Here is a 23,926-nt window from a genome sequence, read left to right as displayed (position 1 = left end):
AGATTCTGATAACCTTTACAAAGCTTATAACTGGCACTTAATGTTTAATATGGCTAAATGCAAAGTAAAGCGTTTAATGGTAGCAAAATAAACAGCCCCATCTTGATAAAAGTGGAACAGGGCAATTTTTAAACAACCGCAGTGTCAAGTTTAGATGAATCGAAGACAAAGAAAATGGGAGGGCACTTTGGGAGAAGCATGGAGTACAAGTCCTCAGACTTTGTAGCAACTCTTTCAAATATATTAGTGAAATCACACTATAATATTATACCCAACTTGAATCTTCAACTTTCCAAAGCAGTACTGTGGAATCAGAAAGGATACAGAGGACAGATACAAAGGATTTAGGCAAAGGTCACTGGTAAGAGGAAATAAAGCTTATTTTGAGCTAATCCAGGGTGTGCGGATATGTCAGTTTTAATCGGTAACAGTGAATTATTTGGGAAGGTAGGACAAGAGGACATGCCATCAGAATTAAGAAGCCACTTAGCTGGAAGTTTATATGAAAGTACATAAATAATGTCATGAAACTGTCAAATAATGGCTATCCTGTTTAGTTCACTTCTACTGCAGTATTTTCCAGCTGATTCCCATTAATAGAATACCAATAAGTGTAGAACAATATGGTGATGGACAGGCTGGGGAATTAGAGACTGAACAAGTGCAGCAACTTTGATGCATTAATCCAATAAATGTATTGCTTTAATTTAAGTTGAATTGCCCTTTCGCATTTCATAAATCACACCGGGTGGCACAGTGGTTAGCAGTGCTGCCCCAGAACACCAGGGACCCAGGTTTGATTCCCAGCTTGGGTCACTGACTGTGAGGAGTCTGCATGTTCTCCCTGTGTCTGCGTGTTCCTCCGGGTGCTCCGGTTTCCTCCCACAGTCCGAAATAGGAGCTGGTTAGGTGGATTGGTCATGCTAAATTCTCCCTCAGTATACCCGAACAGGCACCAGTGTGGCAAGTCAGGGATTTTCACTGTAACTTCATTGCGGTATTAACGTAAGCCTACTTGTGACTAGTAAATAAACTTTAAACTTACTTTACATTCTTATAACTTCCATTGAGTGTGGAAAAGCATCATAAATAAATAAAAACATATTGCTCAGGATGTGATATTAAAATTATAAAACCACCTCAACTAACTTCCCAAACAATAAAAGTTTTTTGAACTTAGCAATAGATGAAGTTTTAGCAAAAGAGAAATATCATCACGATGTCAACTTCTGAAATGACAAAAGGAGTCACCATTCTTAGCTGCTCCCTTTGCTCAGGCACTGCTCCTGTTTCAAAACAGCCCACATCCTGTTCCAGATTACATTCTGCTTGCTCATAATAGTGGTTTTCACTGACATATATTTTCTTTTTTTCCCCCAATCCATGAATTACCTTGTCCTCTCCTCTTCTAATCCCTTATGATTTTGATCCTTCAGCTTTGGCAATTCATACATAACCACTTCCTTCATACTACCACTGGTGGCAGGACCTTGAGCCATTTTGGAATTTCCACTGCATTAACATTTTCAGAACCCATCTTGGTCAAGTTGTCAGTCACTCTACCCAACTTTCCCTGCAAGGCTCAATCTGTTTGTTTGTTTATGCAGTATCTTTATCCCAGCTGCTCCATTAATATGGGGAACACACAAATAATTCACTAATTCCATTTGTCAAATCATAAAAACTGACCCCAGTTATCAAGAGGATTGTCTGCCAAATGAATAACTTCTAAACTGGCTTTTCTCTGGATGGAACTCCATTTGCAACCTTGCAAGGGAAATGGACTGGATTCCTGCATTGCTTAGGGACATCACATTTCTTGAAGTATTTGAGGCTCTTAAGTACTTTTCAAAGCAACACAAGTGCCAGAGATTTGGGAGAATGTGTCGCTGGTCATGGTTCACAATTTTGCATTATTCAAACATTTAGATGTTCTCTCACTGCACTGAGATAAACATCGACTCATACATTAACTTCTAACTTATGGGAAAATGATTTCAGACAAAAGGTGGAGGAAATTTGCTCAATGCTCTGGGCAGGATTTATGGACATGATTCTTTCAGGCGAGTACACAGAGACATATTTCTCAAATCAAAGTTCTTAATGAGGAGAAGTACAGAACAAGAGATTGACAGTTTAAAAAAAAAATCAAATCAACGAATTGTAAACAACTAAGCGGTTCAAGTAGAATAGTGTGTGGATATGGGACTGTGGAAAATACATTCAATCCTTTTATTCGCATCTGACATCTGAAATAGAATCTGCTGGTTCATGAGAATGTCATTTGTATTGAATTCAGAGTTCAGTTCAGTTGAAGGATGATGAACCTGCAATAGCTGTGGATGCGTGGTGACAGATTTTATTTTTGAAAATGTGTCATGAAGGAGAGGTGAACATTGGTACAGTATTTGCTTCAACCGCAAAAGGTCAACATCCATCAACTTTGACATTAATGTGTATTTTTCAGGTCTCTTTACACAGTTTGACAGTTCTTGAACACTGGAGGAGAAGCTGTCTGTACTCAATTACTTTACTGACAAGGTGACAATGAAAATTTTGAGGGCAGTCACCACTAAATAGAACTTTCAGCTTTTTTTGGCATTTAAATTAAAAAAAATATTTTTCTTACTGGGCTGGATATCTGCTTTAGAATTAAAAACACCCCCCCCACCCCCCCCCAGGAACATTTTCTCAATCTTTTAAGCATAGAAATGCAGTTAAAGTTCAGAATCAAAGAGAAACCAACACCCCAGATGTTCTTTGGTTCAGAGTCATTAGCCTGTTGCTTTAACACAGGTGATATCCCCATTAGCAAGGCATAGGCAATCTCTACTTCACAAAAACCTGAACAATTTAATAAAAGCAGAACAGTCCCAGGTTTGATCCACAGTTTATTCTGAGTGATCCAAGTGGGAATAATAGGGGCATGATGATTGGTTTTACATACTGAGATAAGGAAGAAAAAAAAAATGAGTTCACAAGGGTCCCTGCTCTTTATTACTCAAAAATACCCTGTTGGATTACACATACCAACAAATGATAGGATTGTGCTCAGTTGCACAATTGATGATTATGGTCAAAGAAATGCAATCAAGGTCTGACACAATATGAAACACAAATATAGATATGCATCGTTCTCTTTTTCAATGGCTAAGTTGTAAACGCACCTTAGAAAAGTAAAGAGTACAGATGAAAGTAAAAGGTAAAAAAAACCTGATGGAAACAATAGACTGGTGGAAAGTGGAGTTGAGAGCATAACTGGATCAGCCAAGATTTAATTGAATGGTGGAACCATTGAAAACCTACAGTGCAGAAAGAGGCCATTCAGCCCATCGTGTCTGTGACAGCCAAGAGAAAAAAAATAAACTAGCCGCACAATTTAATCTCACTTTCCATTACTGGATCTATAGCCTTGCAGGTTACAGCACTTCAGATGCAGACCTAGGTACCTTTTAAATGAGTTGAGTATTTCAGCCTCAACCACCAACTTAGGCAGTTGAATTTCAGATGCCCACCACCCTCTGGGTGAAAAGAGGTTTGCCTCATGCCTCCTCTAATCCTTTTACCAATCACCTTAAATCTATGCCCCTTGGTAACTGACCCCTCAGCTCGGGGAAACTTTTCCGTCTACCATACCTAGGCCTTTCATAATTTTGTACACCACAATTCAGTCACCCCCTCAGCCTATCCAATCTCTCTTCATTGCTGCAATCTTCAAGCCCTGGCAATATTCTTGTAAATCTCCTCTGCACTCTCTCTGGAGCAATGATGTCCTTTATGTAATATGATGACCAGAGCTGTACACAAAATTCCAGCTATGACCTAAACAGCTTTTTATACAGTTCCTTCATTACATCCTTGCTTTCGTATTCAGTACCCCACCCAATAAAGGGAAGCATTTTTTATTGCTTCCTTGTCCACCTGCCTGCCACCTTCAAGGGCCTGTTGACATGCACTCCAAGATCTCTCACTTCCTCAACCCCTCTCAATATCTTCCCACTTACTGGGTATTCCTTTGCTTGGTTTGCCCTTCCCAAATGCATTACCTCACACTTTCCCCAATGGAATTCCATTTGCCATTTCTCTGCTCAACTCAACCAAACCAGTGATATCATTCTGGAGTTGACAACTATCCTCTTCACTATCAAATACATGGCCAATTCTTGTGCCATCTGCAAATTTCCGAATCATGCCTCCCACATTAAAGTCTAAATCATTAATATATACAACAAACAGCAAGGGACCCAACACCAAGTCCTGTGGAACATGCTTGAAAATGTTTTCTGTTGCAGCAAGCTTGAAGTGCTGAGGTTCTATGTCCTATGTCGTGGATTCAGCCTCAAGTTTGGATGCCAAATTCAAAGCTAGTTGTTGGTTTCTAACTTAGGAGCAAATAATTGGGTGGGATGGGATCTTCTGGTCCCATTGGTGGCGAACTCCCCATCACGGATTCCCCTGTGGTGGAGGGCGTGGACAACAGGAAACCCCATTGACAGCGGCGGGACTGGAAGATCCCGTTGCCGGCCAATGGCGGTCCCCCTCTGCTGCCACTAAACATATCGCACATGAATTGCTAGAAGTCCCACTGTTCCATGGGAAGATAATAAAAAAATGAAAGACCAAGTTAAGTGGGTATCCACTTCCATACAAAATTAAGATAACAGAATTAAAATGTTTCAGAACTGTGCGCCACAGTTATGACAACCTGCAGGGAACTTGGTTTTCTGCATTTGGGAACATTCACGCCAATGGGATTCTCTGATCCCGCTGCAGTGAGGGATTTGGTTGAGCGCCAAATTCTCCATCCTGGCTTGCAGTGGCGACGGGGTGTGAACAGCCAGAGAATTGTGGCCAATGTGTTTTAGTTACAAATAAAATCCTCATGAGTTGCGAGTTTTCAACAAGCTAGCAAACACAGGACCACAAGGAATAGGAGCAATGTGGGCCTTTCAACGCTTTGGATCGCTTGCATCTTTCAATAAGATTGTAGCCGATTTACCTCGACTACACCTTTCTGTACGATCCCCACATTGCTCAATTTCTTCAGTACCAGCAGCACTGTTCAGCCTCACTAAGGCAATTATTGGAAAGAGCAAAATGGCAGCATTTATTGAGATTGATGGATATACGATGAGCATCTTGAAGATAAATTTCCTGGTTACCAGGTCAGTGAACTGTCCTTCGTGTCCCAAATCCTTTAACAGTCAATACTTTAGCAGTCAATAATTTAGCTTCAGCCAGATGTAGGAGGGAGTATGGTATAATGAAAGGATGCAATAATGAGGTAGACATTTTAATTTTTGCTGCTGTTTAATATTTATTGATAATTGGAAAATATATATTTTTTTAAAAGGATGGAGCATCCATTTTAAAAAGCTACACTATTGTTTTAAACAGCCTTGTAATTCTAAATTCCCTTTCAATCTAGGACACAGCATTTGGGTTTGGAGACATGGCAATTAGTGAGAAACTAATCAAACATACTTCCACTTCTTTCAAATATTGCACTGCAAATACCTTTAATCACTTATATTTATTCCAAAGGGTAAACATACATGGTTCTTTGCTTTAGTTTATTTTTGGGACGTCCTACTGGTTTTGCGTAACGACGTTTGATCTGTGCAGCTTTCTCATGCAGTAGCTTTCTTCCCTTTTTCTTTGGTCTGCAGATTTGACAGATCCACATTCCTATCATAAAGAATACAGCCATTAGCTTTCTGAACAAACTTTCCAATCTGTGCCATGTATTCCATTTAAGGTACAAATTCGAATCAACTCCTGCAACTGAAATACACCAGTTAGAAAACAATACTGGAAATGAGAATGTTGTTAAATTTGCATCTTAAACAGCTCACCATTAGAATCCAAATTCCCGTTTAATAATGCTAGTGCAGAAGTACAGAAGAGGTTTCACAATATCATCAGGGGCTTAGGTGCCCCGTTTTCCCATGACCATCACTTTACAGACAGAGAGCTCACATCAATGATGGAAGACTTTTTCAAACCCACTTAGTGAAAAGGAGATCTCTTTAACTAGAACAAGAATTAGCTTTCACTGAATTATGGGAAATAAATCTTATAGAATAATAAGGAGCTTGCCAGTGAGGTAGAGAGCAGTCCACAAAGAACACAGAAAAGCAGACGGAACTGGAGATAGAAAGATAACATAATGATTTAATTGCAAGCTAATGAGCTGTAGCTAGAAATTAACTTGCCTTAGGGTAGTGGGTGATGAATTTTCTGTTCCAATTTTAAAGCATAATCTCCTTTTACACTTCCTCCTCTTGCCCTAACCCATACAGATTACTAACAGGAACAGAATAGAAACTATAAAATAGTTAAAGTCATATGGAAAAATTGTTCACCAAAATATGTACCACTCTGATTAATACATGGCTCTGAGCATAAGTTGGGATGAGAGGACACTTTGCCAGGATCAACACGTAAATCACAGTTGAGGAACGATATTACTGGTAAAAGGTCGAAAGGACAGAAGCAAACGGAGAGGAAATTGGCAAAATCTGATCATTTGTATTGATAGCCACCAGCAGCTCACATTTAAGTAGACAGACTTGTTTGAACAAGAATTTAAAATATGATTACAGTGAAAGATTTCAATGTCTCAGAAGCAAAGTGGTTAGATGAGAGAAAGCAGTTGTGAATGAACAAGCAATTTCACAGAAATACCGCACGAAGGAGGGTTGAAAGTAGATTTGGTGCTTAGCAACCAACTGGAATTATCACCTGGATGTAGGGTGGACACTTGGGCTCTAGATGATGTGGTTAAATTTGAAAAATTATTGAAAGGAATAAGCCCATGATGACAACAGCTCAGCCGGTTAAACTAAGCCCGATTACCAGTTTGTGTTGAACCGTTTGATCTCAGCCAGGATATTAATAAAAAATCTACAACCAGGTACAGTACCCTCCCTACTTTCTGAAGGAGAAAATACAAGCTCGAGACTGCCTTTCATATTCTAATTGAAATAGTTGTTGATGGCTGGGAGGAGATGATTGGACTTAGCAGAGATTCCCTAATAATAAAATAGCCTCAGGAACTTTACGACTAAGGTCTGCCAAATTTAACCCCAAAACGAGTCCATGGGGGCAATTCTCCAACCTCGCCACACCACTAGTAGATTGCACCGGTCCTGAGAATAGCATATGGGCCTAAAAATCTGTTTGTCGAGTTTCCTGGCCACTTCCTACTGGCGCGAACCAGACTGTGCCCAGAAAGGGTGATTGGCATATTTAAAGTAGCATTTAATTATGCACAGACCAGTCAAATCCCAGCACTGTCGGGCACGCCCTGTTAACAGTGAGAATCACTGGAGTCCTGTCGTCGTCGTCGTGGTGGCGGCGGGAGGAGGAGGAGATCCCGATGCCCTCAGTGAGGGCTGGGGAACATGCCACCAATTGATGGTGGGGGGGTTTTTGTCCCCATGTCTGTGGGTGAGGGAGGGGGTCTACCAGTGCACTATGAGATCAGGACACCCTTGCGCAACGGTGCTTGAGCCCGTGTGGGAGGGTTACAGTGCAGCATGTGCCTGAGGGACCAGCAGGGATCACTCCATTATTCTCACCTTTATGACACTTAGAAACTTTTTGTGAGAATTCCGCACCATGTCTTAGGAGAGAAGTTAAGTAGGGGAGGTCAAGTAATGGGATGGATGTAGGAGCCAAAATCAGAGATACACAGCTTTGAGAACTATAGGAAAATTTCAAAGTGAGTGGCAGTGGGGCAGGAAGATCATGCACACCACTCGGTGTGGATCTGCCCCACTACTTTCCCCACTTGATTAAATACCTCCCCCCCCCCTCCCCTCACCAAACTCACCATGGGGGAGGCACTAAATTCCATCCAGAAAATAATTCTGGCTCCAGGAACAACAACAAAAACTAACATTAAAGCACAAGATGAGGAAAATGTTTTAAAGAACATGACCCAAAGTATGTCTCCTACTGAAAAATAAGGAGCTAGTCCCCCCAGAACATGAACTGAGTATCTGTTCCCCGCTCGTGTTTAATAATCTGCAATAATGCTGAAAACTTAGGAAAAAATAGGAGGGATGGAGAAACAGGCTTTTATTTTAAGAGAAATTTCAGGCAAGGCAGTTGGGCCTTATGGCAATCAACCTAGAATACCGAAAGAGGTGAGCAATAAAAGAAACTCTGATTCATGTTATTATAAAGATCCATGAACACAGGAATTATCAAAAGGACTGGATGAGTGCAAACATCCCAGGAGCCAAAATAAAACTACAGGCTAACTAGTCTAACATAGCTCTGGAGAAAATGCATAGAGTACATTTGTTCATCTGAAGTGCAGAGGCCAATAAACATGAAGTTAGAAACAATCTAGGTCACGGATCGCTAATATGCTGGAATTCTTTGTGGAGATAGTGAATTGGAATTAATCACTTGATGTACTTTTCTTCAACTTTCAAAAGCAAGCATTTTTTACCTGAGACTTTTTTAAAAAGTTAAGACTCTTCGATTAACAGTAAACTAGTTAGCTGGATTAAAGGCAAGCTCAGCAATAGAAAGAAACAATTATAAATTGAAACAGTTATCTATAACCTTTGATGATTAATGTCTGAAAAAGTACATTTTAGGTCTCTTGCTTATCACAGTATTCAAAATAACTTGGAGAAAAATACTACAATACTATTGCATTTATTGATATAAAGCTACACGATCAGAAGTCGATCATAAGCTACAGAGAGACCTGTGCCAACTAAACAGATGGCCCAAGAATGAGATGAATGTTATTGTAAATATTTATAAATGTAAGGAACTTTATAGTGGGACAGGAAATGGAACCTTGCATAGCCAACTTCTGGGTTTGAAGTTAAGCCATTCACTTATAGTTTTGAGTTGAAACCAGTATCAGAGAACAATGAACAGCACAGCACAGCACAGGAACAGGCCCTTCAGCCCACCAAGTCTGTGCCGACACAGATGCCTCTCTAATCTAACATTTTCTTGCCTCTATGTGGTCCATATCCTTCTATTCCCTCCTATTCATGTATCTTTCCAGATGCCTCTTGAATATTGTATTAGAATCTGCTTCCACCACCACCTCTGGCAGCGTGTTCCAGGCATTCACCGCCCTGTGTGTGGAAAAACTTGCCCCTTACATCTCTCTTAAACCTTTTGCCTCTCACTTTCAACCTATGCCCCCGAGTAATTGATCCTTCGACCCTGGGAAAAAGACACTGACTATCCACTCTGTCCAAGCCAGTCATAATCTTGTAAACCTCTATGAGGTACACCCCACCATCCTCTGACACGTTAATGAAAACAATCCAAGTTTGTTCAACCTTTCTTCATAGTCCATATCCTCCAAATCAGGCAACATCCTGGTAGATCTCTTCCGCACTCTTTCCAATGCATCAACATCCTTCCGGTAGTGTGCCGACCAGAATTGTACACAATACTCCAAATGCAGCTGAACCAAAGTCTTATACAGCTGCAACATGATTTTCCAATTCCTATACTCAATGCCCCGACTTAGCAAGGCCAGTATGCCATACGCCTTCTTGACCACCTTGTCCATCCGAGTTGCCACCTTCAGGGAACTGTGGATCTGTACGCCTAGATATCTCTCTATGTTAATATTTCTAAGAGCTCTACCATTTACTGTATACTTTCCTTCTGCAATAGACCTTCCAAATCACATCACCTCACATTTGTCTGGGTTAAATTCCATCTGCCAATGGTTTGGCTCAGGTCTCCAGCTGATTTATATCCTGCTGTATCCTCTGACAATCCTCCTCACTATCCATTACTCCCCCAATTTTTGTATCATCTGCAATTTTACTAAATCAGACCACCTAAATTTTCCTTCAAATTATCGATATATATTACAAACAACAGAGGCCCCAGCACTGATCCTTGTGGAACACTGGTTGTCACAGACCTCCAGTTAGTCAAGTACCCTTCCACAGCTACTCTCTGCTTTCCATGCCCAAGTCAGTTTTGGATCCAAGTTACCAGCTCACCGCGGATCCCATATGACTTCACCTTCTGTATCAGCCTGCCATGAGGAACCTGATCGAAGACTTTATTAAAGTCCATGTATACAACATCTACTGCCCTGCCCTGGTCAATGTTTCTTGTCACTTCCTCAAAGAAGCCAATCAATTTTGAGAGACACGACCTCCCCTTCACAAAACCACACTGCCTATCGCTAATAAGCCTATTCTCTTCCAGATGCGAGTACATCCTGTCCCTTAGAATCATCTCCAATAATTTCCCCACTACTGATATAAGGCTTACATGCCTGTAATTTTCCAGATTGCCTCTTCTGCCCTTCTTAAACAGAGTTAGCTACTCTCCAATCCTCTGGTTCCTCGCCTGTGGCTATGATACAAAGATTTTGGCCAAGGCCTCAGCAATTTTTTCCTTTGCATCTCTCTGTGTTCTGAGATAGACCCGATCTGGCCCTGAGGACTTGTCCATCTTAATGTTTTTCAAAACCTCCAATACCTCCTCCTTTTTTAATCTCAATATGTCAACATCCTCCTTTCTACATTCACCATCCACCACATCCTTCTCCTTTGCGAATACTGATGCAAAGTACTCATTAAGGACCTCACCCACCTCATCTGGCTCAGCACACAAATTCCCTCCACTCTCTGAGTGGACCTACCCTTTCCTTAACTACCCTCTTCCTCCTTATATATGCAAAAAAAGCCTTGGTATTCTCCTTAATCCTTCCTGCCATGGACATTTCGTGACCCTTACTTCCCCACCCCCCCAAGTCCCTGTTTAAGCTCTTTCCTGCTATCTTTGTATTGCTCAAGAGCCTCGTCCGTTTTCAATTTCCTGAAATTTATATATGCCTCTTTCTTCTTTTTCACTAAGCTCACAATCTGTCTGGTCATCCAGGGTTCCCGAATCTTGGCATCTTTTTCCTTCATTTTTACAGGGACATACTTGTCCCGAATTGTTAACAACTGACTTTTAAAAGACTCCCACATATTAGATGTGGGTTCACCCTGAAAGAGCCACCCCCAGTCTACATTCCCTAGCTCTTGCCTAATACTGTCGTAGTTAGCCTTCCCCCAGTTTAGTACTTTCACTCTGGCACTACTTCTATCCTTTTCTACATGTATCTTGAAACTTATAGAATTGTGGTCACTGTTCCCAAAATGGTCCCCCACTGAGACATCAATCACCTGTCCAGGCTCGTTTCCCAGAACTAGGTCTAGGATAGCCCCTTCCCAAATTGGACTATCTACATATTGTCTCAAGAAGCACTCTTGGGCACACTGAACAAAACTCTGACCCATCCAAGCCCCTGGCACTAAAGGACTCCCAGTCTATGTTGGGGAAGTTAAAATCGCCCATCACAACAACGCTGTTGTTTTTTACATCTTCCTCCACTTCACGCTGGCTGTTGGGTGGTCTGTAGTACAACTCCAACAGTGTGATTGCATCGCTCCTGTTCCTGAGTTCTACCCATATGCCTCACTGCATGATTCCACCAAGGTGTCCTCTCTCTGTATAGGTGTGACATTCTCCCTAATCAGTAAAGCAACACCCCCACCTCTTTTGTCACTCTATCTCGCCTGAAGCATCTACATCCTGGAATGCTGAGCTGCCAGTCCTGCCCTTCTTTCATCCAAGTCTCTGTAGTTGCCACAACATCATAGTTCCACGTAGCAATCCAAGCTTTAAGTTTATCTGCCTTATCTGTCATACTCCTTGCGTTAAAGCAAACACACCTCAGACCATCTGTCCTGTCATGTATAGTACACTCTCCCTGTGTTTTATTTCTCTTTGCCTTACTGGGTCCATTCACTGAGCTCTCCACAGTCTCTGTACTCGGTATCGTGATGCTTTTTGGGCTTTTTCTTTGTTTTCTCTGCCTTCCACTTTTCCCCTTACTGCCTTTTGTTTCGGTCCCCACTTTACTTCCCTCTGACTTCCTGCATCAGTTCCCAGCCCCCTGCCACATTAGTTTAAATCCACCCCAACAGCATTACAGCTAAACAATTATGAATTTATAGCTCACAAAAGTTATTCTGATCTTGTACAGATCCTTCATGTGGCCAGATCTGGAGTACTATCAGCAATAATGGGTATCCAATCTTGAAAAGGGGCACTCATACATTAAGGTGGTTATGGAAGAGTGAAAAATGTGATTTTGGAACTTAAGGCCCCTATTTGAGGAAAGACCTGCAGAATTTTTTATTAGGTAAAAGAAATTGAAGGGCGATTATGAACTTCAACATATTCAGACATATAACTGATGCATATCTAAATAGGCTATTTGACTTTGACTTGGTATGGATATAATTAGAAAATCAGTTTATTAAAAGTGTTGTCGAGGTAGTTTGATCATATTTTTACTACCATTTATCAGAAAGCAAAAACCAAAGGTGACTGCCCCTAGATCAAATGATATTCCAGAATGTTATCCAATCAGATACAAAAGGAGTGAATTAAACACAGGATGGACAGGCAAGTTTGGCGGAAACGCTTTTGCGCCACTTGTCCTGTCCTGAAATCAATGGAAATGAATATTGGGCGGGACATAATACAGATGACCAATGCTTATATTGCATTTCAATGCGTGTTTCATTTCACCCTCAAGAAGTCAGCATGCCTTTAAGTTGTCTATTCAATCAACCAGATCAGAGCAATCTGGTGAAGCTATCAAATAATTAAAATTTTCTGTGCTATTGTTCTGAAACTCTTCGTGCAACATAACATAAGAACTAGGAGCAGGAGTAGGCCATCTGGCTTCTCGAGCCTGCTCCGCCATTCAATAAGATCATGGGTGATCTTTTTGTGGACTCAGCTCCACTTACCCGCCTGCTCACCATAACCCTTAATTCCTTTACTGTTCAAAAATTTATCTATCTTGCCTTAAAAACATTCAATGAGGTAGCCTCAACTGCTTCACTGGGCAGGGAATTCCACAGATTCACAACCCTTTGTGTGAAGAAGTTCCTCCTCAACTCAGTCCTAAATCTGCTTCCCGTTATTTTGAGGCTATGCCCCCTAGTTCTAGTTTCACCCAGCAGTGGAAACAACTTCCCTGCTTCTATCTTATCTTTTCCCTTCATAATCTTATATGTTTCTGTAAGATCTCCCCTCATTCTTCTGAATTCCAATGAGTATAGCCCCAGTCTACTCAGTCGCTCCTCATAAGCCAACCCTCTCAACTCTGGAATCAACCTAGTGAATCTCCTCTGCACCCCCTCCAGTGTCAGTATATCCTTTCTCAAGTAAGGAGACCAAAACTGTACACAGTACTCTAGGTGTGGCTGCAACATAACGTCTCTGTTTTTAAACTCCATCCCTCTAGCAATGAAGGACAAAATTCCATTTGCCTTCTTAATTACCTGCTGCACCTGCAAACCAACTCCTTGAGATTCCTGCATAAGGACACCCAGGTCCCTCTGCACAGCAGCATGCTGCAATTTTTTACCATTTAAATAATAGTCCATTTTGCTGTTATTCCTACCAAAATGGATGACCTCACATTTACCAACATTGTGCTCCATCTGCCAGACCCTCGCCCACTCACTTAGATTATCTATATCCCTTTGCAGACTTTCAGCGTCCTCTGCACACTTTGCTCTTCCACCCATCTTAGTGTCATCTGCGAATTTTGACACACCACACTTGGTCCCCAACTCCAAATCATCTATGTAAATTGTAAACAATTGCGTCCCAACTCTGATCCCTGAGGCACACCACTAGTTACTGATTGCAAACCAGAGAAACACCCATTTACCCCCACTCTTTGCTTTCTGTTAGTTAACCAATCCCCTATCCATGCTAATACATTACCCGTAACACCATGCACATTTATCTTATGTAGCAGTCTTTGGTGCAGCACCTTATCAAACGCCTTCGAGAAATCCAGATACACAGGTTCCCCATTGTCCACTGCACATGTAATGTTCTCAAAGAATTCCACCAAATTAGTCAAACATGACCTGCCCTTCATGAACCCATGCTGCGTTTTACCAATGGGACAATTTATATCCAGATGTCTCGCTATTTCTCCCTTGATGATAGATTCAAGCATTTTCCCTACTACAGTAGTTAAGCTAACCGGCCTATAGTTACCTGCCTTTTGTCTACCTCCTTTTTTAAACAGTGGCGTCAAATTTGCTGTTTTCCAATCTGCAGGAACCACCCCAGAGTCCAGCGAATTTTGGTAAATTACCACTGGTGCATTTGCTATTTCTCCCGCCATCTCTTTCAGTACCCTGGGATGCATTCCATCAGGACCAGGAGACTTGTCTACCTTTAGCCCAACACTACCTCTTTCGTGATAATGATAGTTTCTAGGTTCTCACCTGCCATAGCCTTCCTGTCATCAATTTTTGGCATGTTATTTGTGTCTTCCAATGTGAAAATGGACACAAAATACCTGTTCAATGCCTCAGCCATTTTCTTATTTCCAGTTATTACATCCCCTTCTCGTCCTCTAAAGGACCAATGTTTACTTTCGCCACTCTTTTTCGTTTTATCTATTTGTAGAAACTTTTGCTATCTGTTTTTATATTCTGAGCTAGTTTATGCTCATAATCCATCTTACCTTTCTTTATAGCTTTTTTCGTGGCTTTCTGCTGACCTTTAAAGATTTCCCAATCCTCTAGGTTCCCACTAATCTTTGCCACTTTGTATGCACTTTCTTTCAATTTGATACCCTCCTTTATTTTCTGAGATATCCAGGGCGGATTATCTCTTTTTCTACAATCCTTCCATGCTATATATGCACTCTTAAAAATAAAATGCACTCTTAAAAGTAAGATTTGGTAGAAGTTGTAAAGGTAGCAAAGATGCTCCAAAAACAGGTTCTCCTCATTTTATATTGTAAAAAATCTAAGGCTTATTCCACAGCCCCACCTCTAAATGCATAGCATTCTGGCTTCCCTGACTCATGAAGGCCTTTGTTCTCCAATCTAAGTGCCAGGGATCAATCAAATAACTAGAATTCCTGAGTAGTGACATCTTATCAATTCAACTAATGCTCTGGAATTTGGAGAACATGGCAAGAGAAAGGGGTGAATTGCAACCCTGGACCTAGAAAATGGTCACAGTAAACAATAGAACTATGCTCTACTACCTGTGAACAATAATGAGATCTACAGTCATAAAATTAACAAACCTCACGTGAAATTGTACACTAGTGGATAAAGCTATTAGAATCTCAGTGAAAGCAGTTAATTTTGTATTAATTAACTTCTTCAAAAAGTCATCCAATAATTAACTAGTTGGGAAAGGATTAGTGGTTATATACACCAATATAAACAGAGATGATCAAATATGAAGCTTCAATAGTCCTTGCATTGTTGGCGCAAGGATGCATTACAATCGAGACTGTGAGAATTAATCCATAACTGGTTCCTAATACTTTAAAAGGGGTAAGTCTCAGAATAAGATAAATTGTACATGATCTGTGTAAGAAGCAGTCCACGAGACAAGTGGGCTTTCCTTGTTCAATGTTTTTTTTGTATCTCAGTTAACATTATCCATCATTAGGAAATAATTTTGGCTTCAAACGTTTCAGTTGCACAAGTGGAGCAATATCTCCTTTGGAGGAGAAAGATTTATTGAATGGCCTAAAGTTAAAAACATACACTACAGATTTATTTTAAAAATTCATGCACAGGATAAGGGCATCACTGGCAAGGCCAGCATTTATTGCCTTTGCTACTCTTGATAAGGTAGAACTGAACCACCTTCTTGACAACTGACTAACTTACTAGGGAATTTCAGAGGGCAGTTAAGAATCAGTGGCTTTGGAAATGTGTACATGGCAAACCCGATAAGGAGGGCAGATTTCTTTCCCTGGACATTAGAGAACCAGATGGATTTTTACAAGACTCTGGTAATTATAATGATCAGCATAACTGATAATAGCACATTATTCCAGATTTAATCAATGAATTGAATTTAATTTCCAAGCCGACGTAGTTACACTTGAACTCCCATCTCTATATCATTAAAATAGAAACAGGAATAGGCTATTTGGCCCTTCAAGCCTGCTCTGACATTCATTTTGATCATGGCTGGTCATCAAATTCAATTTCCTGATCCCACTTTCCCCTCCATATCCCTTTTGCCCCAAGAGCTATATCTAATTTCTTGCCGAAATCACATAACGTTTTGGCCTCAGCTACTTTCTGTGGTAGTGAATTCCACACATTCACCATCTTCTGGGTGAAGAAATTCCTTCTCACCTCAGTTCTAAAAGGTTTAACCCTTATCCTCAAACTATGACCCCTAGTTCTGGACTCCCCCACCATCGGGAACATTATTTCTGGATCTAACCTGTCTAATCCTGTTAGAATTTTAATAAGTTTCTATGAGAAACCCGCTCACTCTTCTAAACTCCAATTAATACAATCCTGACCGAATTAATTTCTTCTCAAATGACAGACCTGCCATTCCAGGAATCAGCACGATAAACCTTCGTTCCACTCCCTCTATAGCAAGGATAACCTTCCTCAGGTAAGGACACCAAAACTGCACAAAATACTCCAGGTGTGGCTTCACCAACGTGCTATACAATTGCAGGAAAACATCCCTATTCCTGTACTCAAATCCTCTCGCTATGAAGGCCAACAATTCATTTGCCTTTACTGCCTGCTGTACCTGCGTGCTTACTTTCAGTGACTGATGCTCGAGGACACCAAAGTCTTGCCAAGTATCCACCTCTCACAACTTACACCCATTCAAATAATAATCTGCCTTCCTATTTTTCTTACCGAAGTGGATAACCTCACATTTATCTGTATTATACTGCATCTGCCATGCGTATGCCCACTCACTCAGCCTGTCCAAATCACACTGAAGCATCTCTGCATCCTCCTCACAGTTCACCCTCCCACCCAACTGTATCATCTGCAAATCTGGAGACAATACATTCAATTCCATCTTCTAAATCATTAACATATAATGTGAACAGTTGGGGTCCCAACACAGATCCATGCAGTACTCCAATAGTCATTGCCTGTCAATCAGAAAAAGACCCATTTATGCCAACTCTTTGCTTCCTAGCCATCTCGAGACACTACCCTTGTCCTACGCACTTTAACTTTAACAGTACTCTGCTTTGTGAGACTTTGTCAAAAGCCTTCTGAAAGTCTAAATAAACCACACCCACCGGTTCTCCTTGGTTAGCTCTACTAGTTACATCAGCCCAGGCCTCTGGATTATCGCTATAGTGGCACAAACCCTATGCCAGGGCGTCCCAAACTGTAGGTCACAACTCCTCATTGGGATTGTGGCATGGGCAATTCAGGTCTCATGCACTGAAGCAGCAATGGGGGCTGGGGAATGGAGAGTAAGATTAGGCAGTCATGGGATCGGCTAATGAAGTGAGCTGATCTCTGCCAATAACAGAGCCTGTAAAGTTCTAGGTGTCTTTGTATTTTTGTAGAAAGTACAAGTACACTGTGAAAATAACAAATATGTAAATCACCAATACATTAGGTTCAGTGATACCTTTTGGCATTCTGGAGAGTGGTGGGTCACAGCATTCCATGTGAAACCCTCGGTCACAGGAATCACAAAAAAGCATGTTGTCCTGGAGAAGAGAAAAATTACAAAGTATTTCAATACATAAATTCACTTAGGTGTTTAAATCATATTCAAGTGTTGTCAATTGCCAAATTATTTAGTAATTATTTGAATCTTCTTTTTGTTCAATGTATTATGATTATACACTTTGGACAATTTGCCAGCTCAACTCAATATTTTTACTAGAACTCCAATTTATTTTGCTAATTTTAAACCAATAAATAATTTACATACTCAGGATAAATATTGAATAAAACTACATAGTGGAAGGGAATTCCCAACCATTACTTACAGCAAGCTTTCAGCAATTAGCAACTTCAACAATTATCTTATTGCTTATCCAACATTAAGTACTGGATGAGCAGAAATTTCCTCCAATTAAATATTGGAAATACTGAAGGCATTGTTTTTGGTCCCCACTTCAAATTTCGTCCCAAACTACCAACGCCAAGCATCTTCCTGGCAACAGTCGGAGATTAAGCCAGTCTGTTCACAGCTATGGCTTTACATTTGATCCTGAGATGAGTTTCAGATCTCATATTCGTGAGCTGCTGCAACCCTCATTCATGCCTCCGTCACCCCTCGACTTGAATTATTCCAATGAATTCTTGGCTGACCTCCCACATTCGACCCTCCATAAAGCTTATCCAAACTCTGCTGCAGTTACCTCTCACCCCTGTGCTTGTTGACCTGTGTTGGCTCCCAGTCCAGCAACATTTTGATTTTAAAATTCCCATCTTTGTTTTCAAATCCCTCCTTATTTTTGTAATCTCCTCCAGCTGCACACCAAAAATTCATCAATGCTCCTCTAATTTGGGTCTCTTGTGCATCCCCAATTTTAATCTGTCTACAATTTTTTTTATTCATTTGTGGGACATGGGCACCACTGACTGGCCAGCATTTATTGCCCATCCCTAGTTACTCTCGGTGAGGCCATTTCAGAGGGCAGCTGAGAGTCAATCACATTGCTGTGGCTCTGGAGTCACATGTAGGCCAGACCAGGTAAGGACGACAGATTTCCTTCCCTAGAAGGACATCAGTGAACCAGATGGGTTTTTCCGACAATCGACAATGGTTCATGGTCATCAGGAGATTCTTAATGCCAGATTTAAAAAAAAAATTGAATTCAAATTCCACTATCTGCCGTGGCGGGATTTGAACCCTGGTCCTCAGAACATTAGCTGAGTTTCTGGATTAATAGTTAAATGATAATACCATTTGGCCATCACTTCTCCTTTGTTGGGGGTGAGGAACTTGAGTTACAAAGACAGGAGTGAGGAAGAGAGGGAGAATATTCTGACAAGGCTGAAACATGAAATACCAGGAACTTGATAACTTAACCTGCTCCTGAACCTGGAAACAGATCAAAGTTAAACATGAAGAAGAAGCATTTTCTCCAGATGCCCTGGCCAACATTTATCCCTCAACATCAGCAACATCAACAGAGAGAGAAACAGAGTTAACGCTGCAAGTCGAATATGACTTCTTTGGAATTCTGTTTCTCTCTCCAAAGGTGCTGCTGGGCTTTTCCAGCACATTGATTTTATTCCAGATTTCCAGCATCTGCAGTATTATATTATTAAATACTTACAGCATTTTTCCCTTGATCTCGACAAGCACTGCAAGTCTTGCACTCAATGCATTGCCACCTTAAGGTCTTCACATGGGCTGTTAACTCTGGAGAGAATTTTAAACATGATGGATGCCCTTCAAAAGAGAAAAACAATTTTAATAGCTGAGCTTGGTACAGGAGTGTCTGTAGTTATTCTATGTTATTGTGCGCTTATCTTACATGATTTCTCATGATGGTTCATTGTGGTGAATTCATCGCAAGAACATGGTAATAAATTACGTTTAATATTCCTAAATTTAATCCCTTGTGTGTGCTGTCTCAACCTCAGTAGTACTGGGCTGCCACAAATTGCTTGAAGAGAAAAATCAGAAAAGAATCCTCTTCTGTGTACACATGCACATGGGGTGATGCGAGGAACAAGACTCTCTTAATTTATGATCCTATTAGTTTCCCAATGCTCACTGATCAGGCTTGCATTTGAATAACCATAAAATACTGAAGGTTTCTGGCAAAGAGTTGTACCTAGGAATTAATAGGTGAGAATTTAGTTATGTGGTAAAATCTGGCTATGTAATACAATGAATATTTCATAAAGAATGAATGGTAAAGCACCCCAGTCCGCAAAAAGGAAAATCAAGAGTGAATGAGAGGGAGAAAGTGTGTCTACGTACAAGAGACAGAGACAACCAACATGGAAGCATACACGTGAGAAAATACATTAATCAGAAGAAAGGAGGAGGGCGGGGGCGAGGCGGCCGGGAGGAGGAGGAGGAGGGCGGGGGGAGGCGGCCGAGAGGAGGAGGAGGAGGAGGGCGGGGGCGAGGCGGCTGGGAGGAGGAGGAGGGCGGGGGCGAGGCGGCTGTGAGGAGGAGGAGGGCGGGGGCGAGGTGGCCGTGAGGAGGAGGAGGAGGGCGGGGGCGAGGCGGCCGGCAGGAGGAGGAGGAGGAGGAGGGCGGGAGCGGCCGGCAGGAGGAGGAGGAGGGCGGGGGGGCGAGGCGGCCGGGAGGAAGAGGGCGGGGGGAGGCGGCCGGGAGGAGGAGGAGGAGGAGGGCGGGGGCGAGGCGGCCGGGAGGAGGAGGAGGAGGAGGAGGAGGGTGGGGGTGAGGCGGTCAGGAGGAGGAGGGCGGGGGCGAGGCAGCCGGGAGGAGGAGGAGGAGGGCGGGGGTGAGGCGGCCAGGAGGAGGAGGGCGGGGGCGAGGCGGCCGGGAGGAGGGCGGGGGCGAGGCGGCCGGGAGGAGGAGGAGGGGGGCGGGGGCGAGGCGGCCGGGAGGAGGAGGAGGGGGGCGGGGGCGAGGCGGCCGGGAGGAGGAGGAGGGGGGCGGGGGCGAGGTGGCCGGGAGGAGGAGGAGGGGGGCGGGGGCGAGGCGGCCGGGAGGAGGGCGGGGGCGAGGCGGCCGGGAGGAGGGCGGGGGCGAGGCGGCCGGGAGGAGGAGGAGGGGGGCGGGGGCGAGGCGGCCGGGAGGAGGAGGAGGAGGAGGAGGGCGGGGGCGAGGTGGCCGGGTGGAGGAGGAGGAGGGCGGGGGCGAGGTGGCCGGGAGGAGGAGGAGGAGGGCGGGGGCGAGGCGGCCGGGAGGAGGAGGAGGAGGGCGGGGGCGAGGTGGCCGGGAGGAGGAGGAGGAGGAGGAGGGCGGGGGCGAGGTGGTCAGGAGGAGGAGAAGGGGGGCAGGGGCGAGGCGGCCGGGAGGAGGAGGAGGAGGAGGGCGGGGGCGAGGCGGCCGGGAGGAGGAGGAGGGTGGGGGCAAGGTGGCCGGGAGGAGGAGGAGGAGGGCGGGGGCAAGGCGAGGAGGAGGAGGATGGCAGGGGAGAGGCGAAGAGGGCGGGTGTGAGGCGAGGAGGAGGAGGGCGGGTGCGAGGCGAGGAGGAGGAGGGCGGGGGCGAGGCGAGGAGGAGGAGGAGGGCAGGGGCGAGGCGAGGAGGAGGAGGGCGGGGGAGAGGCGAGGAGGAGGAGGGCGGGGGAGAGGCAAGGAGATGGGTGGGGGAGAGGCGAGTAGAGAAGGAGAGGAGAGAGAGAGCGAGAGAGGGGTCGGAAGAATGCGAAAGAAAGAGAAAACAAAATTAAAAATCTTGGGATAGGAGAAATAATAGAGGAAAAGAAGCAAAATGGTGCAGGAATTAGAATTTCTACTTTCAGTGACTGCCAAATCAGTTGTGAACCTCAAATGCAAGATTTAAAGTATTAACCATTTTTCATTAAAATATCAGTTTTAGCAATGGGAAGCTAGAATTTTAGGTGAAAAGGTGTGCAAAGTATTTTCCTAAATTTTAAAGAAGCCATCCTGTTGTCACTTAATCAACTTAATGATTTATGCTTGAATGTTTTTCTCCCATTTGCTGTTGGAATGAGTTTTAACAATATTAATGATCACTATTTGATTTCTCGTTTCTGTAAAATGCCAATTGTTGTTTGCTCTATAACAAGTGCTTCATTAAAAAAGAGATTTTGAGCCTTACCTGGGTGAAAAATATCCCCAACTGCTTTGAGATAAAAGTCATTTTCTACAAATACAGCTTCGTTTCTCAATGACCCCATGATAAGCTAATATGTTTGTAACAAGTTTGATGTTTTTTGCATGCAGCCTCGCCCAAATAAATATCACATTTAAATATCTCATCTTCTTTATGGTTCCATGGACTGTGATTTTGACAGTTTGTGCCTCCTTTCTTCTGTCCCAGCTTTGATAACAATGCCGTTCAGTTGGCTAGGCCCCACATTCTGGGATTTTCTCCCCAAACCATATTGAATCACCATCATTCCACCTTCTTTTTCTTTAAGACCCTCCTTAAAAATCCACCTCTTTGACTAAGATTTGGTCATCCATACCAATCTGGCCTTGGTTTGTTGTCTATTTCTGTCTGATTAGACCTCTATCAAGTGTCTTGAGAAAGGTGCCATATAAATACCTCTAACAGAAGTATATATAGGATCACAGAGTTCTGACAGAGGGTCACCGGCCTGAAATGTTAATTCTGTTTCTTTCTCCATTGATGTTGCTAGCAACCGCTAAATATTCCCAAAATGTTCTGTTTTTATTTCAGATTTCCAGCATTTGCAGTATGTTGCTCTTGAATATACAGTATTAATTGGGAAATCCACATATAAAATATATTGGCTAAGATATTTCAGTACTTGAGCAGCAAACAGCCCAATAATAGAGAGAAAAATAAATCTGCTTGATTAAAGAGAAGGAACACATTTCCCTGCATACTTGAGTACAGTGCTTCCTTCATTATATTTCAGATTTGAGATCATGGTGATCAATTAAGAAATAATGTTAAGTCATGCAATGCACTACCACTCCCCTTGAGGAGGTCAAATTAACTAAGCAAATTAATTGTTACAAAGAATCTTTGAAAAAAAGAGCCTTAGATGTATGTAAAAATTAACCACTCAACTGAATGCATGTAAATGTTTTACTGTACCATCACAAAATGAAGCAGATTAAAAATCAGCGCTTGATGTAGAATATGCTGTCAAGAAATCACTACTTCATAAGTGGTGGCAACATTTTGGACAAAAAAAAACATGCACATTTGGATTAACAACTGGTATAAAAATAGAAATTTGACAAGAGCGCAGTACTAAATTGCAAAAAGGCATGTAATTACAAGTAGAAAAGAAAACTGAAGTTGACTTGTGAAATATGTGATGAAGAGACATTATACTCAGATATTCAATGGGGAAAGCAATCTCCCATTATGTGTGCAGTCATGCTATTTGTTGATACTTGAAGCCAGGAAGCATTTTACAACAATGAAAAAATAGACACTGGAGTTACATATGCGAGTATTAAAATTTGCCCAAAAAGTAATCAAATACTTTTGATGATTTGGAACAGGCTTTACCAATTCAAACCAAAATATTTTTCCTATTTCATGCACTCTATTCTAACTGATCAAAACATCTTAACAAAATTTTCAGCCCAAGAGTCACATACTATGTATGCTGATACAATGGATTGACATTAAAAAGTGTAAAATGGACACAGTTCTACATAAACCACCCCATAAGAATTTCATTAATACGATGCATTGAATCAACCAAACCACGACTATTGAATGTCATTAAGTCTCTCCTTTATTAAAAAAAACTTGCTATTGGAAAAACAAGTAAGAGTACTGTTAGTCAGGTATAATAGATTATCATGTCCTATCAATGATGCTAAGTATGCAACTCCACATTTCAGTATTCTTGCAGAAAGCACTGCATCACCCAATACATCTGTGCAGCTAATTAAAGATAATTTGATCCTAATGAGGCAGAACGGGTATCAGCATTAATTCAAATGTAAGTCGATCCATGAAAGTCATATAAAGACTTGCCTACAAAACCTCCCATCTTCTCTCATAACTACTAGAGATCTATTTTACATAATTAACTCTCAACTCCAGCTCACTGCATTTACAATTTTACAGAAATATTCTAAAAGTCAGATCTGAGCAATTTGGTTAATGGTTATCAGTAATAAGTGAAAAAAGAAACAGAGAATGTCAACATTAATGAATATCATAATGACATTTTTCTTTCTATTGCCATTCATATGTTGGACTCCAAACAACTGACATGAGAGAGACTGTATGATCAAGTTTAAAATAATTTAATAGTGAAGTTCCAATGGTGGCATCACAAGAAAATATCAAATGCAAAATAACTGGAGCCCAGCACAAGTAGTTTAATGTCAGAATGAATAAGCACAGCCTTTATCCTCATTTCCAGCAAAACATTCCTCTCTTGCATTTCCTAATTTGAATCAACCACTACTCTTGTATATTGCTAAATTCATAGCAGTGGAAAAGAGC

The 23,926-nt window shown here is 42.1% G+C and overlaps 1 protein-coding gene across 1 annotated transcript in view; it reads right to left on the bottom strand.

Moving 5' to 3' along the window:
- The window catches only part of kat6b (K(lysine) acetyltransferase 6B), a 165,382-nt gene that overhangs the window by 72,474 nt on the left and 68,982 nt on the right, over positions 1-23,926 (bottom strand). The window contains exons 4-6 of the mRNA XM_078199592.1: positions 19,148-19,263; positions 17,482-17,563; positions 5,556-5,688 (exon numbers count right to left, since the gene is read on the bottom strand). Of these exons, the coding sequence (XP_078055718.1) occupies positions 5,556-5,688; positions 17,482-17,563; positions 19,148-19,263 (331 nt within the window). The remainder of the gene's footprint in view (positions 1-5,555; positions 5,689-17,481; positions 17,564-19,147; positions 19,264-23,926) is intronic.

This window comes from Mustelus asterias, chromosome 28 (genome assembly GCF_964213995.1).
Source record: "Mustelus asterias chromosome 28, sMusAst1.hap1.1, whole genome shotgun sequence".
Lineage (NCBI taxonomy): Eukaryota > Metazoa > Chordata > Chondrichthyes > Carcharhiniformes > Triakidae > Mustelus > Mustelus asterias.
The sequence above is the reverse complement of the archived record's forward strand: the minus strand, read 5'-3'. Positions and strand labels throughout refer to the sequence as shown.